Below are 18,023 nucleotides of genomic sequence, written 5' to 3'. Positions count from 1 at the left end.
TTCTTCTCTGAACTTTGGCAATATAGACCAAGGTTTACCCTTATATAGAAGTCTCTATGCTCCGAGTACTACAAGAAGACATTTAGCTCCACAGTGGTATGGCTGTTCCTGAGAGGTTCTGCCAGCACTGAAATAATACAGATACAGATACTCACATTCAACCATCAGACTGAGCCTGGGTACCACAATGGAAAAGCTAGGGGAAGGACTTACGGAGATAAAAGGGATTGGAACTTCATAGAAAGAACAATATCAACTAAACAACCCATCTGGGCTCTTACTTCGGTCATTTCCTCCAAATTCCCTTGTCAGTAGTAAAGATTAGAAATTGAGGCCCCTGTGACTGTATTTTTTAAGATATTTTCTGATTTTGATGGAGAAAAATATGATTTTCAAATATAAACAAGATTCTTGGCATGAATAGGAAAATTAATTTGTTCAATGTTATGTGTCGGTCTTAAATTTGAATGTCAGAGCAGCAGTAACATACACATGAGTCTGTTGTGATTATAGACAAGCATTTTGCCTAGTAGGTAAAATAAACACTGATGACTTTTAAAATTTTCAAACATTCTTTATTATAACCTTAAGATATAAAGGCAGTTTGCTTTTTGTAAAGGGGAAAAGAAAACCATGAAATGAATTCTACCGTAGAGACAAAATCCTTTGGTAGAGGCATAATGTTTTTTCGAACAAGAACACAGAAGCATGCTTATATTTCAACAATCTAATAGTACATTGTCAGAAAAGAAACATAGCTATTGGCAGACTTTTATTTTGTCTGAACCCTGAGATATTTAATTTAATTTTGCATTTCAAAGCACTCACATATTTCAATACCTGCAGTAGTGTTGAGGGACTGCCATAGTAATAGGTGATACATTTGTTTACTATTATTAGATAGATTACTGTCTATAGAATTTCAAATTTTACATGATAACTTGATTTCTTCATGGGTTTCTTTTTTTGCCTTTTGAAAAACATGATGGAAATGTTAAAAGTATACTAGCTGCTTTGCACTCCATTATACATTCTTGGTGCTTTGCCATTGTCTCTCCTTGTGCCCACCTATTCTTCTGTTGTATTTGATATTGTAACAAATGAAAAATACCACAAAAAAAACAAAGAAAATAAAAATGTTTAAAAATGCTTATATACTTAGTTAATTAATTTAGAACTATTTTGTATTTTTAATGAATAGTACAATGTCTATATTTTCTTATAAATAGATGTTATTTAATTACCACTGTACAAAGTACTCTGGCATACTGGAAGCTTTGGAATAATAACAACTTGCTATTTAACAAGTATGGTCTTTTTTTATTTCTTCTCAGTCATTAAAATTAAGATTACAGAAATATAATCTTTTCCTTTAAAAGATAGTCAGTGAAATGTATTTGGCTGCTTCCATTAAAGCTCTTTTAAGCATTTCTCACAGGCCAAGTGCCATTTCTCTTCCTTCTGATTTTATTTAAAAAAAATAATTGAAATAGGTGAAAATAATTTCAAAATTAATCATTTATATTTCAAAATTAATTTTCATTAATTAATTTAAATTAATTAATTAATTAATTAATATTTCAAAATTAAATTTCAAAATTCATAATTTGAAAATTATGGCCATTTTCAAAAAGATGTGCTGCTAGGAGCATAGACATACTGGAACTTCCACTAGGGAATACCCTTTCTAAGGCACCAAGATTCACCTCATTTCACAGCTGAGTAAAGTACATCTCTAAGTCCTATGAACTCTCATTTTTGATCTTGGGATGGGAGTTAAAATCCCTACTTCTTTACTTACATTTCATTTTCTACTCTGGCTTCTTCAAATAGGTTTAAATATTATAATACGTAAAATGTGTTTCTTCAGGCTCTTTTCTATTTCCACCTGTGCATTTCTTTCAGACAGGAACAATTATGGGTCAGACTTTTGACTGTGGGATAGCAATCCTATCCCTCACTCAGTGCCCTATCTTTCTGCTGTAGGTAGGCTCTACAAGCTCCCTCTCCCCACTGTAGGTCATTTCATCTAGGGTCCTTCTCTTTAAGTCCTGAGAGTCTCTCACCTTCCAAGTCTTTGGTATATTCTGGAGGGTCCACCCAACCTCCTACTTCTAGAGGTTGCCTGTTTCCATTCTTTCTTTTGACCCTTGGGGCTTCAATCCTTTTCCCTGACCAAATATTAGATCACATTCCCCTCTCCCCTGCCTCTTCCCTTTTCCCTCCCAAGTCTCTCCCTCCCTCCTTCCTTGTGGTTCCTTTCTTCTTCCTCCCAAGTGGTACTGAGGCATACTCAATTGGGCCCTTCAGCTTGTTGACCTTTGTGAGTTTCTGGGAACTGTATTTTGGGAATTCTGTACTCCACCCCCCCCCTTTGGCTAATATCCACTTATTACTGAGTACATACCATGCATGAGGGAAAAAATGTTCAACAGGCCCAAAGTGGCATCCAGCTCAAGGAGAGACCCCAAGTCCTGGTACTATTATTGAGACTATGGATCACTCCTAAAAGGTACCTATCATGACTGCCCTCCAAAAGACCCAACAAGCAGCTGAAAGAGTCAGATGAAGATATTTGTACCCAACCAATGGACAGAAGCTGCTGACCCCTGTGGTTGAATAAGGGCCCCAACCCATATACCACAGAGGACTGCTGGGTCTGGGTTCAGTCAGAAAAAGTGCACCTAACCCTCAAGAGACTAGATACCCCAGGAAGTTTTAAGGTTTAGTGGGGTGGGAAGGGAGTGGGAATATCCTCCTAGAGACAGGGGGTTGAAAAACTCCTGGATTCTATCTGACCACAATGGATTAAAATTGGATATCAAAAAAAGTATAAAACCTCATGAAAAGTGAACAATTCATTTGTGATTGAAAACTAGATCAATATAAAATTTAAAAATAGAAGTAAAAACATTTTAAAATTGAATTAAAGTTAAAACACAACACTGCCAATCCTTAAAAAGATGAAAGCAGTTCTAAAAGGAAAGTTTGTAAAACTGAGTATATACACACACACAGAGAGAGAGAGAGAGAGAGAGAGAGAGAGAGAGAGAGAGAGAGAGAGAGAAAGAGAGAGAGAGAGAAAGAGAGAGAGAGAAGACAGTGAGAGAAAGAACATAATGGAACACCTAATATCTCTAGAACAAAAAGAAGAAAAAATGACCAAAAGGAGTAGACAACATGTAATAATGAAAGTCAGGAATGAAATAAATAAAATAAAAGCCACAAACTATAAACAATCAATTAAACAAAGGGTTGGTTACTGAAATAAATAATGACAGTAATAAACTCTTAACCAAATCAAGTAAAAGACAGAGAGATAAGATCCAAATTAAGAATGTTAGAGATAAAAAAAAGAGGATCATGACAGACACTAAGGAAACACAGAGAATCAGAAGAACATACTTTAAAAATCTGAACTTTGCTGCCTCGAGCAAATAGGGAGACAAAGTGTGGGACAGAAACTGAAGGAGGGGCTGTCTGGAGACCATCCCACCTGGGTATCCATCCCATGTGCAGTCAACAAAGGTAGACGCTGATGTGGATGTCAGGAGGTGCATGCTGACAAGAGCTTGATATAGCTGTCTCCTTAGAGGTCTGCCAGAGTCTGACATATTCAGAGGCAAATGCTCACAACTAACCATTGAACTGATCAAGGGTTCCAATGGAGGAGTTAGAGAGAAGGAGCTGAAGGAGCTGAAAGAGTATGCAGGCCCCATGAGGAGAGCAACAATACCAACCAACAAGAGCTCCCAAGGTCTAAACCACCAGCCTGGGAGCACACAGGGAGGGCCTATGGCTCCAGCTGTATATGTAGGGGAGGATGGCCTTGTTGGGCATAGGTGGGAGAGGAGATCCTTGGTCCCATGAAGGCTGGATACCCTAAGTGTGGGGGAATTTTAGGGTGGGGGGGTGGGAGTGGAGGGGTAGGTGGGGACACATCCTCATAGTAGCAGATGGAGAAGGGATGAGAAAGGAGATTTCTTGGGGGGGGCGCAGATATGGAGTAAGGGGATAACATCTAAAATGTAAATAAAATATGCAATTAAAAAAAAAAAAACAAAAAAGGAAAGAAAGCTAATGTATCCACTAAATAATGGGGAAGATAATACCCTAAATAGACTTCTTTTGCCACCAGGTGAAATTTCCGTTGCCAGGAGTAGATTATTTTTATTTTAGGTGCTGGCCAATAGGGCTACATTTAAACTACCAAAGTATTTCCAAGGATATTGATTGATCTACACAAATTGATGGTGATACTGTATTGCTGAAGATAGCACTTACATACTTTATTTAACATGAAGAAGTTTATCTGGCACCTCAAACCCTACTGACCGGTATTAAGGTAACTGGAATGTATTCTTCACTCTACTACAGGCGACAGGTAACCACCAACCCAGCTACAAAATCTGTGATCAAAAAAAGATGACCCATCTGTATCATAAGCTGATTGAGGAGTGACATAAACAATGTGGGAGTCACCAACAATTCTCTGATTGAATTGCAGACTTACTCCATGATATGGAATACAGGTAGCTAAAACACTGGGCGTACTTAGGCCTAAGGAAAATCAACATTATAAATATTGTGGTTCTGCTAAAGGAACATAGCAATAAACAACTCCTAATGACATTGTCTTCTGATCAGTACCTTCCTCAGCCATCATCAGACGTTTTTCTGATGCAAACAATACAGAGACCTACAAGTGCACCATACCAGAAAGTAAGAAACTTTGAAACACTCAGCGCTAAGTGTGGTATCATCATCAAATCCTGGCCACTGGTTTTCAGAGAACAATGTGAAAGAAAAGTCAGAAATATTGTAAGAGCCAGAGTTGATGGATGACAACAATACAATTGGCTTTTAGAGATCCTGTGTGAGTGATACAGAAATGAACTCCTAGAGACTGTAGCAGCATGCATAAGATCTGCACAGGTTCAAGTCAGAGCAGCTTCCTGCACTGAGAGAATTGGAAACATTATTCCATACCTAACCAAAAGACTATTACAAATTTACAACTGTTTGCAAAGGAAAAAAAAATAAGTGATCTCTAGCAGAATTTTTCTGGGTTTATAAAACATACTAAAAATTAGGCAAGAAGTACAGCACTAGATGGCCAGCATGAAACAAATTCTGTGGTACGTCTGTAGATTTTTTTTTTTGTCTCATATTGCTTTTTTAAGCATCTTTTATCTTACTACAAATTTGATTTTGTACTCTGAATTCTGATTCTGCATGTCTGTATTAGTTTGGTTTTGTTGTGTCTGTGTGTGTCTGTGTGTACCCACGTACATATGTGTATATATGTATTGTATGCTTGTGTATCTCGATGTGTCTAATGTTGGTATGTTTTCATATGTGCATGTGTGTGTGTGTTTGTGTGTGTATTTCTTGCCCTGTTTAATTGTTTTTTTTTAATTCCTTGTTTGTTTACTTTATTTTCCTGTTTGTTTTCTAATCATACAGTGAGAAATAAGGTATGGATTGGATAAATGGAGATCTGGAGGATCTGACAGGAGATGGGAGAGACTAAGTCATGGTCAGAATATATTTTAGGAGTGTTATGTACAAATGTATAAGTAATAAATATTTCAAAGCCTAAAATAAGTAAATAACTGGCCTTCTGGCTCAGTGAAAGATGCAATGCCTAGAAAAATAAATAAACACATACATGCATACATACATACATACATACGTAAAAACTACATACATGCATACATAGGAGTACTACAGAAAACACTTCAGTTGATTAGTCCATCTTAAAAAAGTAAGATAAAATACTGTGGCCAGAATGAACTTATGGAAGAAAGAGTTTATTTTGTTTCTGTGTTTGTATGTGTATGTGTGCATGGCTGAGGCAAGGTTCTAAAGTCCCTAAGTATTTCCCTAGTTTTGTACTTTATATAACAAGTACAGACACACATATATTCTATGCAACATACACAAAGTACATTGATGGTTAACACAAACACACACACACACATGTACACATAAAGAACTATTTTTAAAGTGGTTCAAATCTCTGTTTAAGTACTCAGATTTAGCACTTAAGTTGTATTTTGCTTTTCTGCTTTTTGTTTCAATATACAGTTTTGATTACATCAACCACAGTCTACTCAGGAAACCTCTGGTATTGGAAATTAAAAGTGATTTAAATATAATCAGATAAATAAAAGGCTGGTATTGCCCAGTTTGATACTGACTTGAGGATCTATATACTTGGCAGTGGGGAAGCAGAGTTTCATAGAGATGAATACTGGCAATTACATCATAAAGTTAATGTTGGTGGGCAAGGCTTCATGTGTGAGGTCTCCTTTTTCTCTTTCAACTACATTCCACCTTCAGGAACAACTTAACATCAGAGAACAAACACTTCATTCACAAGAGAGGATAAACCAGGGAACAAACATGGTGTCTGGGCATGAGTCCTACAACATAGAAACCGAGAGTTTGGCTCAGGTCCCCGAATGTTTCACCTGGATCTCAATGACTTTCTGAAAGTAGATGACTTTCTGAATAAACCTGTGTCAGAAGGGAACAGGGAGCAGGAACCACTGAAGGGCAGCCATGTATAGTGTTTCTCATAACCTGCAATCCCACATCTCACAAGCTCCCTGCAGCTTGTTCTCCAGCTTGTCTGGGAAAACCATGCTTTCCGAATAGCTGATGAAGCCTGGGGATTTGTATTTTTGCTATTTTAAAATAAAGTTGTGAAGAAGATGGAATATGAATTAAGCTTGTTAAAGAAGGACTAAGTGGCTAGACTGAATGAAGGAAGGCTGAGATTGACAGCAAGTGTTGTTAAAAGACAAAAATTAATTGCTTGCAGTACAGTGAAGAAGAACATTTATGCTTTAATTCCACAAACAGTAAGAAAGTTCATGAAGCTAGACTGCTCTGTTAGCTTGAAGTCAATTACTACTAAAAGGAAAAATGTGGACAGGCCTTGATGTGTCAGTGACACCAGCCCTAATGTATATAGACAGTAAGTACTCACACCACGGAGTCAACAGGAAAAATGGCTCAGAGATTGATCATGTTCAAGCATCTGAAAATCAGAGTATGCTGTTTCTTTGTGCTCTTTACAGATTCCCTTGGAAGATGACTTTAAACTATAGGCAGTGCTAGTTTCCTGCTGAGTTTCCCCCAGAAGTCACAGACTGCATCTGCTACTGTTGAGTGTCCAAGATTATCAGACTGACCATGATTTTCAGGGTTATTGTTATTAATGTCTTTTTAAAAGTGAATTCTAAGCTTGCTTTAAATTCCCATACAGCGGAGGAAGAGTTGAATTTCAGACTGTCCTGACTTCATCTGTGGAGAGCTGGTATTGTGCACTGGGACCAAGTACATGACTCCAAGCTTGCTACAGAAGCACATTAGCAACTGAGCCAGACACCGAGCCCCATTTGACAGAATTTTAGAGCATTTTCTTAATTCTATTCCTGAACATGGGTTTTCTTACACACACTGTTCCTATGGCTTTTTTTTTTAATTCCTTGAAATTTCAGATCCAAGGCTCAAGTCTATGACTTCACAAACAATCTATACCCATTCTTAAGTTCTTTGATCAAGCTTGTGCTTGATTTGATTCAAATATTAAATTAAGTATCTAAATACACAATGAGGCCTTTCAGACATCTCACTTGACTAATTGACTTTGGCAGCAATAACTATCCAATCTCTTTGTGTGATCTGTTTTTTTTTCCCATAGCCCTATATACCTACTCTTCCCCTCACATCTCTAATCTAAGACTTGTGTTTCCAGTCCCTCTTGCACTTACATGTGATTCTTCAGTGACAATGTCAAGTGAAGCACATTTCAAATATGACCCCTATTGTATGACACTGAACAGCCAACACTACATATTATGGCACAAGTACTTATTTCCAAGTGACTACTTTTTTTTTTAAGTATCGTTTATTTGAAACAAGTTAAAATATGCTATTCTATACAACAAACACTTTCATAGATTTCCAGGACACATGAAAAGAAATTCCAGTGTAGTTGTAAATCCACAAGACTCTGGGGCACCCCTTCATACTCATAACCTCATGTTTCTTTTATAAGTGCAGCCTTGCAAGCCAATCACACAGTTTAAACCCTCAAAGCAGCCTCTCCTTGATCACAGAGTAGATAAATATTACACATGATAAAGTATGAAACATAGTAGTTGCACAAGAAACACAACATTTTATGTCAACTGAAGTTAAATCTATGCTAAATAAAATCTTTATATGTTTATTATGATTAACATTCTAAACCACTAAAAATGTGCTTCTCATAAATAATACTGTCAAAAAAATTAATGTTTCCCAGGCTAGACTCATTTATAGTTAACAATGGCCTTCAATTCCCAACAACACAGGTATTAGAATTACAACTGATACCAGAACTCAAAAAATGTAGGAGATTTCTATGATGATAGTAACAGTAATTAAACCTCTGATGTGATTTAAAGTTCTAAATTGCTAATCTTATGGGTTTCTAAAACTCATGTTTGCCTAATGATTGATATTTTCAAGTAAAATTGATAACTTCCTATGCTTTAAAATGTTACTTTGCAACAGTTTATGGTGAATAAATTGTTGCTAATTTATAGTATTAATCAGGTGGAAACTTATAAATGACAATATACTAATGAGTACAAAAACAAAAATTTAAACCTTGCTGAAATTATGATGATGTCCAGTCCATTGGGATATCATCAGAAGAGCAAAACTGGTGACAATAACACCATGTGTCTTACCATTCACTTGGAAGATGTGTGTCTGACGAACATTCTCATAGCCATCTGCATAGCAAGTGTAATTTCCCATGTGAACTGTGGTAACCTTGGTGATATACAAGGACCCATCATCGCCAAAATCCTACAGAAAGGAAATAAATCAAAGAGTTGGTTACTTGAGAAGTCATTTCTTTTCAGGAGCAAGATAAATATATTAAACATTTTTTAAAAATCTAAATTGCCAATGTAAACTTAATAGACATTGACCTATCTTACTATTTATTTAATATATACTTCCTTTAAAAGTGAGCTTTCACTGATAAATATAATTATTCCATGTTAATTTGAAATATGTAAATTAACAGATTGCTAGTATAATTTAATTTATACTTTAAATTTTAGATGAATAAAGCTTTCACTGATAAATATAATTATTCCATGTTAATTTGAAATATATAAATTAACAGTTTTCTAGTATCATTTTTCTTTGAATTTTAGATGAAAAAAGATCTACCAAGCATTTTTCTTATAATTAAAAGTAAATTGCTAATTACATCTTATAATTTATCCACTATTTTATATCATTTAGAAATACAAATATCAAAAAGATATTAAATCAGTATATTCTCAATGAAAGTAGTTATAGTCATATTCTGGAATGGGATATTTTGTTGTATTTCAATTTGCTTCAGGGATAATGGAGGTTAAATCATAAATGTGCTTATGCTAACCATGAATTCTAACACCATATTAAACCCTCAGCCAGGATTTAACATTAAAGGTCATAATATACTGACCATTTGAATAAATATCCATGCTACTTGATATTTGGGAGAACAAATGCATAGCCATTCCTGGAGAAACATATTAAAAACTCACCTCTGAAGCCACAACTGAAGCCAAGCCCTCGCCTTAGAAATGCAAGGTACAAAACAGAAAATCTCCTCTCTATATGTCAATGTGTGTGAAAGGGAAAATTGTTAAATCTAGTTTTCATTTTGTCAGAAAACCTGCTTTTATAATCTGCAGACTCTTTATTAAAACACAACTGCTATTCTCTGGAAAAATGCCTTTTTGGGGGCATATTTGACTTTACATTCTTCTCTCACCTTCACGTTTCTATGAAAACTTTTGAATCAACAGTTTATACTGTACACCTTTTGAACCTCACTATCTTCACAGATTGGAAGAGGATGTATATCGGATCGGTCTACAGTCGTGAAAATATTATGTTGTCACGGCTGTGCTTCAATTAAACAACTCATAGGGGTCACTCTGTAGAAATATTTTACCAATGCATTTTTTTGAACATAGGTACTAGTTTGAGAACTCAATAGGCTGAAAAACTATTTTCAAAGCTATACTGGAGGATGGGTCAGGCCCATAGCAATTGAAAGTTGAGTTTTGACAAAATATTATATACTGGATTTAAAAAAAACACCTTCAATGAATGGAGCATCTCAAAGTTGATGAATACATGTTGAAGAATGCAAATAGATCCATATGTATCACATTGCACAAAACACAACTCCAAATAGTTCAATAACATCAGTACAACATCTAATAAAAGAGAAACGGAGGAATATTAGCCTTGACACCATTGTCAGAGGCTTTCTGACCCGAACACAGGTAGCACAGACTCTAAGAACAGAAATTAATAAATTGGACCTCATTTGAGCTTTTAAGACCTGTCTTTACTTCTCCTTGAATTACAGGATGAGAACAGACTCCTCTCTGCATTTCCTGGAGCCTCTACATTCTGTCTGTGTTGATTCCTTTAAAGTTAAAGAACCGATTCTACAGCAGTGGGCCTGGAGCAGCAAGAACAATCTTCCCCACTTTACTTGGCTCAAAGGCTTTTTTCTAGTAGTTTTCTTGTATGCAAGTTTGCACAAACACTTAATGGTTTCAGCAACTATTTTATGAGACAATTTTCATAGGGAGATAAAACATATATATGCATGTACTCAAACCAAGTGGAAACTCATACTCAGACCCCATGATTCAGTCACGTCCAGTCCAGTAATTTTCAGTACACTTCTGCCTATAGCCACTAGTGAACAACACTGTGCTATCTTTGTGTTTTGCTGTACCTTAAATTTCTACTCTATAAGCCCCTAGAAATGAACTGAATTTCAATTGTTTTGGTAAATCCTTTACATAATGTTAATATTGTAGATAGCACAAAAAACTTATCATAAAATAAAACTAAAATGTTTTATTAAAGACTTAAAAAAATAATAAATTGGATCTTACCAAACCAGAAACCATCTGAATGGCTAAAGATACCATTATGAAAGTGACATGATACACAAAAAATATCTACCAATTACACATCCCATAGGGGCTGAATATCTACAATATACATAACTAGGAAACTGGATATTAAAAAATCAAATAACCTAAGAAAAGATGGATACAGAACTAAACATAAAGTTTGCAAAAATGAAGCACACATGTCTGGGAAACATTTTAAAAATTAAACAGCTTTAAAAATCACAAATATATAAATAAAACTACTTTGATATTTCATCTTACACTAGTCAGAATGCTAAGATCCATTTTTTAAAAAAAACAGCTCATAATGTGTATAATTACTGGTAGGACTGTAAACTTCTGCACTGTCATTTCCTTGGGAAGCTGTCAACAGCTGTACCTCAAGATTCAGCTATATTACTCTTTGGCTTATATCTTCCAAGAAACATTTATACACTCATGTTCTTATATACTCTACTGATGACAGCTAGATATTTAAAACAGCTGCTATGTCTATCAACAAATGAATGAATACAGAAAAACAAACCATTCTGAGTGAGTTAACCCAGACCCAAAAAGACAAATGTAGTATGTGTACTCTTATATGTGGATATTTGTTTTTAAAACCTTTGAAAAGCAGGCCATAATCCATCTCACCAGAGTTTGGTATAAAGTACTAGTGTGGAGGGTACGATCTCCCAAAAAAGGGGAAATTGATTATATAATTATGGAGAGACAGGAATGAGATTATATAATTATGGAGAGACTGGAATGAGAGGGTTAAAGACCCAGTAGACAGAAGAAAGGCATAAGAGAAGGAATCCAGGGAGGAAAAATTAACAAACACCAAGGGACATGTAATGGGTCATATGGAAACCTACTGCACAGAAGCATCTTTAAAAAAATGTATATGTGTGTGTATGTATATATATATATTTCATATATACATTATATATATAATATATGTTATATATATATATATATAGTATATATATGAACAAAATCTAAATGGAATCATCAAAAAATGGGAATAATAGGATAGACAAAACCCTAACCACCTAATCAGTCTCTTTCTCCTCCACAAGTGAAACTTCACATGCCAGAAATGGCTGACATCTAATTGAGCATCTAATTGAGTTCTTGCCAAAGAAACCTCATAAGAATCCAAAAAATCCCTCAGACTACTATGACCTAATGGTATGACCTAATACTATAACCATTAATTAATGGTAAGGACCTATTGCTGAAAATGGCACTTACATAATTTTAAATATGAAAAAGTTGCTTTCATCCCAACTGAATAGTGATTTTAGTATTGGAAGGTACTCTGAGTGCTACCGAAGGAAGAAGGTAATCACTAAAACAGCTACAGACAATGTGAACTAAGTGGTGACCTTCTTAAATGACACATTGCTGCAATAGTGACACTTACAATGTGGGAACAACCAACCACTATCTGGAATTGGTAGCCACTGGACCACTTACACTCCAAGGACTTCAGATCCTTGGCAGAGAATCTAAGCTTAACAGTGTGGTCAGAAAAGCTAACCACTTTGTACAGGAAAGAATGCCCAGAAGCTCTACCAGCTCTGTTTTTTATCTGTAACACTGTGCAGTGGGATATCTGGGTCTCCTTAGAGGGATATCTGGATCTAGAAAAATGGTAAAAACTTCATCTGCTGGCTGTTCACACTTTGACTTAGTTTTAGCTCATTTCAAGCATATTTGTAAAGGAACTGGCTGAACTGGGAGAACAAAAAACTGAGTAACTGGTGCTGCCCTTGGAGCCCTGTCTCCTGCCTGGATCAAGTTAGCAGCAAGCCAGCTTAGTCTATGCAAGCTGCTATAGAAGTGTCCAGAAGCTTCTCTGCCTCTCTGATAAGAAACTGATAACAAGGAAGTATGTGACTATGAAGCGAATGCTTAGTCTTAGAGAAAAGGATAGGTGGAAGCCTAAAAAGAAAGAAAAGAAAGATCCGAGTGCTCTAAAGAAAAGAGAAGTGCCCCAGCATCCTTCTTGCTTGTTCTTCCAGTATAATATACAGCTGGGTTCACCTTACCACATCCTTGTCGATACCAACATCACCAACTTTTCCATTAAAGCCAATCTGGACTTAGTGCAGTCAATGATGAACTGTCTATATGTCAAGTGTATTCTTTATATAACTGATTGCGTAATGGCTGAAATTGAGAAATTGGAACAGAAGTATCGTGTGGCACTAAAAGTCACCAAGGTTCCAGGATCTGACCAATCGCCATGCACACACAAAGGAACCTATGCTAATGTTTGCCTGGTACAGAAAGTAACTCAGCACAAGTGTTACATTGTGGCCACAGTTGACTGTGACCTCAAACGAAGAATCAGGAAGATCCCTGGTGTTGCTATCATGTACATTTCTAACCACAAATACAACATCGAGTGGATGCCAGGTGATTATGGAGCCCCTCTCTGCTTCCAGTTCTCACTCTACAGAATCTGTGTGCCATTCTTGGACCAGCTTTCTCTCATCAGTTAATTAAACACATTTTCTGGTTTTAAAAGATGCTAAAATAAAAAAGGAAAGTAAAAAGAAAAGAAAACTGATAGCTACAAAACATCTGTGCTTGTGTAAATTGGATTCAACAAGTAAGAAGGTGCGCCTCTCTTAAATTACAACTAAAAAAAAAAAAAAAACAAACTTTTGTCTGTCAGTTTTAAATGTATAAATGTATGTGGCCACTGTATGTTTAATTCTGACCAGTCTTAAATATATAAGGTTACTATGTTTTACATATCTTAGCTACAAAATATTAATTTATAATTTATGGTGTATGGTTAAAAAATGTATAATATCTGTAACAGTTAGTTTAAAACAACTCAGGGCTAAAAGCCACTCTGGGCAACAACACATGGTATGAGCCAACCAAGGTCTCTAAAGATACTTTTAAATTGGATAATATTTTTATGCAATTTCTGTCCTAGAAATCAGACATATAAAAGATAAAAATTAAAAATGTTTCTTTGTTGAAGTATTGCAACTGCACCTCCATGTGTTCATATATGCGGGAGCTCTTCCTGCTGGCAGCCAAACTTTATGGTATCAATTTTATAGATACTGAATTGTTTAAACTGTTAAAATTAGCTTTGTATTTTTAAATTATGATTAAATATATATAAAACCATGGAACATTTTAGAATTTATTAAATGATTAAAATGTCTTTGTTGGTTTATGACTGTTACAATAAAGAAAAAAGTTTTATTGGACAACAGCAATAAGGTTATAAACCTATAGGGGGAAGACAATTATGGGTAAGAAGGGATGAGGCAATCCTTATTGTGATGGTTATGGATCTGATGAGAGAAATAATAAATATAACAGAGGATTTTTGTTTAATAATACTCCTATTAAAATGCAATATACTAGAATAATTAATGCAATATAATATCAATTAGATATATATTCCTGGTGTTTTCTATCTATTATAGATTAAAAGAGTAAAAACACTAGGAAGTTAAGAATCACTGGCTCTTGAAATCCACCTCTCCCTTTCAGTTTGCCTAAACTCTGAGCAGGTTCCAGCATCCCTCTACTTTCAGCACAAGGAGCAGATCACATCCAAGAACCTTGCCTTTCTTTTTTTTTCAAATTGTTAATCTTTTTATCCTGACACTGATACTGGCTTCAGTTTAAACTTGATCAGATGGGAAAATGTTATGTTCTATGATGGAATACCATAAAATGGATTTTTAAAAGTCCCTTGTGTCTTTATGTTTTAAAAGTTTCATTTTAATACTCAAAGTCTTCAATTCAGAATTATGATACGTAAGGTTCAAACCTAATAGGCGTAAGTCTCATAAAATTACTATAATGAAGAAATACAAGTTACTAGTCAGTAACACTATAAATAAGTATATCTTTTAATACATTCAGAATTATATTAAAGTCATGCTAAGTACTGATGTAGTTAATTACAAGATTAAAGATTTAATTGGTCTCTTGTTTTATGTTTGCAAGGTATAACTTGAAACAGATAACTAAGAAAAGACAACTTATTTAACTCAGATATACTAGGTAGGTGACAGACAGAGACCCCAAATTCTAACAATGCCCCCAAGGTCTCTAAGAAGAGAAGGGCACAATGACAAAAGACACTACTAGGACAGCCATACACTAACCACTGGACTTAACTGCTCCAAGGCCTCACCCTCTCCCAGAGCCTAGTCTAAACTGTGAACAAATAGAGGACACCTGGATTTCAATATATTGATAAATAACACTGGACATACTTTTGTAAACTAATGTTCACATAAGCCTCAATAGATTATAAAGTCATAAAATTTAGATCTGCCTACCACAGATCAAATCCACTCTACATAAGTAAACCTGCCGGTTCTTGAAAATGAGATTTTCCCCTTAATCTTGGGATTTCTTACCATCCCCAATTACTGGACAATTTTAACTTCTGTTCCTAGTTGATATTTGTCTCAGCAGGTTTTCACCTGCATTTCAGACTCCATCCAGGGAACACCTGAGGACTGCAAGCTGCTGATGTTAACAAGTCCAGTTGGTGTTATACTTCCATATCCTTCAGCTGGATCACCTAATCAGATGCTTCTGATAAATGCCCCAATTGACCAGCCTTTGAATAGCATTTTAGTCTTCCTTGACCTCCAAAAGACAATGTCCTATTGTGAGCAGGACGCAATCACAGAAGAAAAATACAATGTACATCATCCCATCTTACAGGGTGAAATTTTGAGTCAAAAAAGCCCATATTCCAGCATTAAAACTTAAAGTTCTTACTCCCTAATTTACCCCTTGGCCAATAATTCAGACCTTGAAAGAAACTGCATTTGATTCAATTAGAAATTTCAAGTGGAGAAAACTGAAGGAAATGCCATCCAGAGACTTCTTCACCTGGGGATCCATCCTATATATGAACCCCAAACCCAGACCCTATTGAGGATGCCAAGAAGTTCTTGCTGACAGGAGCCAGATATAGCTGTCTCCTGAGAGGCTCTACCAGAGCCTGACAAATACAGAGGTAGATGCTCATAGCCAACCATTGGACTCAACAAGGGGAATCCAGTGGAATAGTTAGAGGACTGAAAGAGCTGAAGGGGGTTGCAATTTTGAACAATATCAACCAACAAGACCTCCAAAGTTCCAAGGGACTAAACCACTAACGAAATGACACACATAGAGGGATCCATGGCTCCAGCCACATATGTAGCAGAGGATGGCCTTGTTGGACATGGGTGGGAGGAGAGGCCCTGTGAAGGTTCAATGACCCAGTGTAGGGGAATGCCAGGACAGGGAGTTGGGAGTCGGTGAGTGGGTGGGTGAGCACGCTCAAAGAAGCAGGGGAAGGGAGGATGGAAAAGGGGGTTTCCAGAGGAAAACCCGGGAAAGGGAATGACATTGTGAATGTAAATTTAAAAATATCCAATAAAAGAAACGGGAAAAAAAAACTTTGAAAATAAAAAAGTCTCGGTTTCCTAGGGAAGCAAATTAGGCTCCTCAGACAGAGATACTAACAATGAGCTGTTAATCATTGATGCCTCTAACAGGAGAGGATAAATTCTTGGGAGTCAGTTCTTAGGAAATCTGACCAAAAGAAATAATAAGGCTGGAGCTGAGCTGGTTCCTGGAACTTCCTCAAGGCGTCACCAAATATAGTGAAATGAACAAAGCAGAAAAGCAGAAAGCAACCCATTTAACTTCAGCAGCACCCATCAGTGAAGTTTTACATTACTTAATGTTTCCTATAAAAGGCTTGTGTGCCTTCTGGGAGTCACCATTTTGATGCATGCTTGACCCTGAATGCTTATAATTTCTACAGAAAAAATGTTCTTTGCCTTGCATACTATTTGAGTCTGGGGTCTTCCTTCAATGATTTTGGATCTTAACACTTAGGTGGTCAAGAAACAGACTTGACAGAACATTGCCCTAGGGAAAAACAAAATAATATTGTTCTAAAGGAACACAGCAACAAAATGACTCCCTGTAAAATTCTGCAATGGCCATATATCAGTTCTCACTTCTTCTTGAAGTAGATTGGAACTAATACAAAGATTGGACAACAAGCAGAGATTGAGAGATTTTGGAACCATTAGGCTAAATAGGAGGTCTTCAATAAGTCCCACCTCTCAAGACTCAGAGATCTATGTAAAACGGTAAAACAAAATTGCAGAAGAGATGGAGATGAAGGTTGGTTCTCACCAAGGAAACTGTGTTTTCCAAAACCAAGACTGATGCAAAAATGAACTCAGAGAGACTGTGAGTTCATACATAGGTTCTGCACAGAAGCAATATAGACTGTGTCCCAGCACTGGTGGAGGTACTGGTTCCCCATACCTAGCTGTCTCCAATTGATAACTACTAACAAAGGAAAAATTAGTTCTCTTCAATAAGTTTTATTGAGTATATAAACCACACTTAAGGGTAGGTCCCAAGCCAAGAAATAGATGGTCAAAACAAATAAAATTCAATGGTGTTTTATCATTTTGTTTCATATTGATTTGTTTGGGCCTTTATATGTTTTTCCTTTGCATGTATATATGGTTTCATTATTTTCTTTGTTAATATGTTTTGTGGGTTTCTCTGTGGGTTTCTTATTTGTTTTGTTTTTCTGTATTTTCTGTTTCTTGTTTGATTGTTTGTTTGTTTGTTTTACTGATTCTTTTCTAAAGATAGAAAGAAGGCTTGGAGTTGGTTGAGGTAGGAGGTAAGTATTTTATTGGAAGTGAAATACAAAAATCATTAACAGAATATATTTTATAAAAATATTTTTTCAATAAAAGATTTTAAAAGGACAGGTCATCAATGAGCAGTATAAAATAAAAACTTACTACACTGGTTCTTAATTCTTTGGTTATTATGTGCCAGACATTGTTGTCAGCATTTTCCAAATATACATTTCAAATCTTGAGAATATAGTTGATTACGATCCTCCCACTATATAGGAAGTGACAGATATTAAGATGACAATATGTTTCTTAGTTTTGCCTGGCTCCTAACTTGTGCTTTAAAACTGGAAATAGATTGGACAGAATC

General features: G+C 35.8%; 1 protein-coding gene and 1 pseudogene across 4 annotated transcripts in view; one reads left to right on the top strand and one right to left on the bottom strand.

Moving 5' to 3' along the window:
- Positions 1 to 18,023, bottom strand: part of Fstl5 (follistatin like 5) — a 575,824-nt gene that overhangs the window by 145,281 nt on the left and 412,520 nt on the right. For all 4 annotated transcript variants that reach the window (XM_034501239.2, XM_076932541.1, XM_076932540.1 and 1 more), the window contains exon 8: positions 8,751 to 8,871. In XM_034501239.2, the coding sequence (XP_034357130.1) occupies positions 8,751 to 8,871 (121 nt within the window). The remainder of the gene's footprint in view (positions 1 to 8,750; positions 8,872 to 18,023) is intronic.
- LOC117706752 (rRNA-processing protein FCF1 homolog pseudogene) lies at positions 12,896 to 13,501 on the top strand (annotated as a pseudogene).

This window comes from Arvicanthis niloticus, chromosome 4 (genome assembly GCF_011762505.2).
Source record: "Arvicanthis niloticus isolate mArvNil1 chromosome 4, mArvNil1.pat.X, whole genome shotgun sequence".
In the NCBI taxonomy this organism is placed as follows: Eukaryota; Metazoa; Chordata; class Mammalia; order Rodentia; family Muridae; genus Arvicanthis; species Arvicanthis niloticus.
The sequence above is the reverse complement of the archived record's forward strand: the minus strand, read 5'-3'. Positions and strand labels throughout refer to the sequence as shown.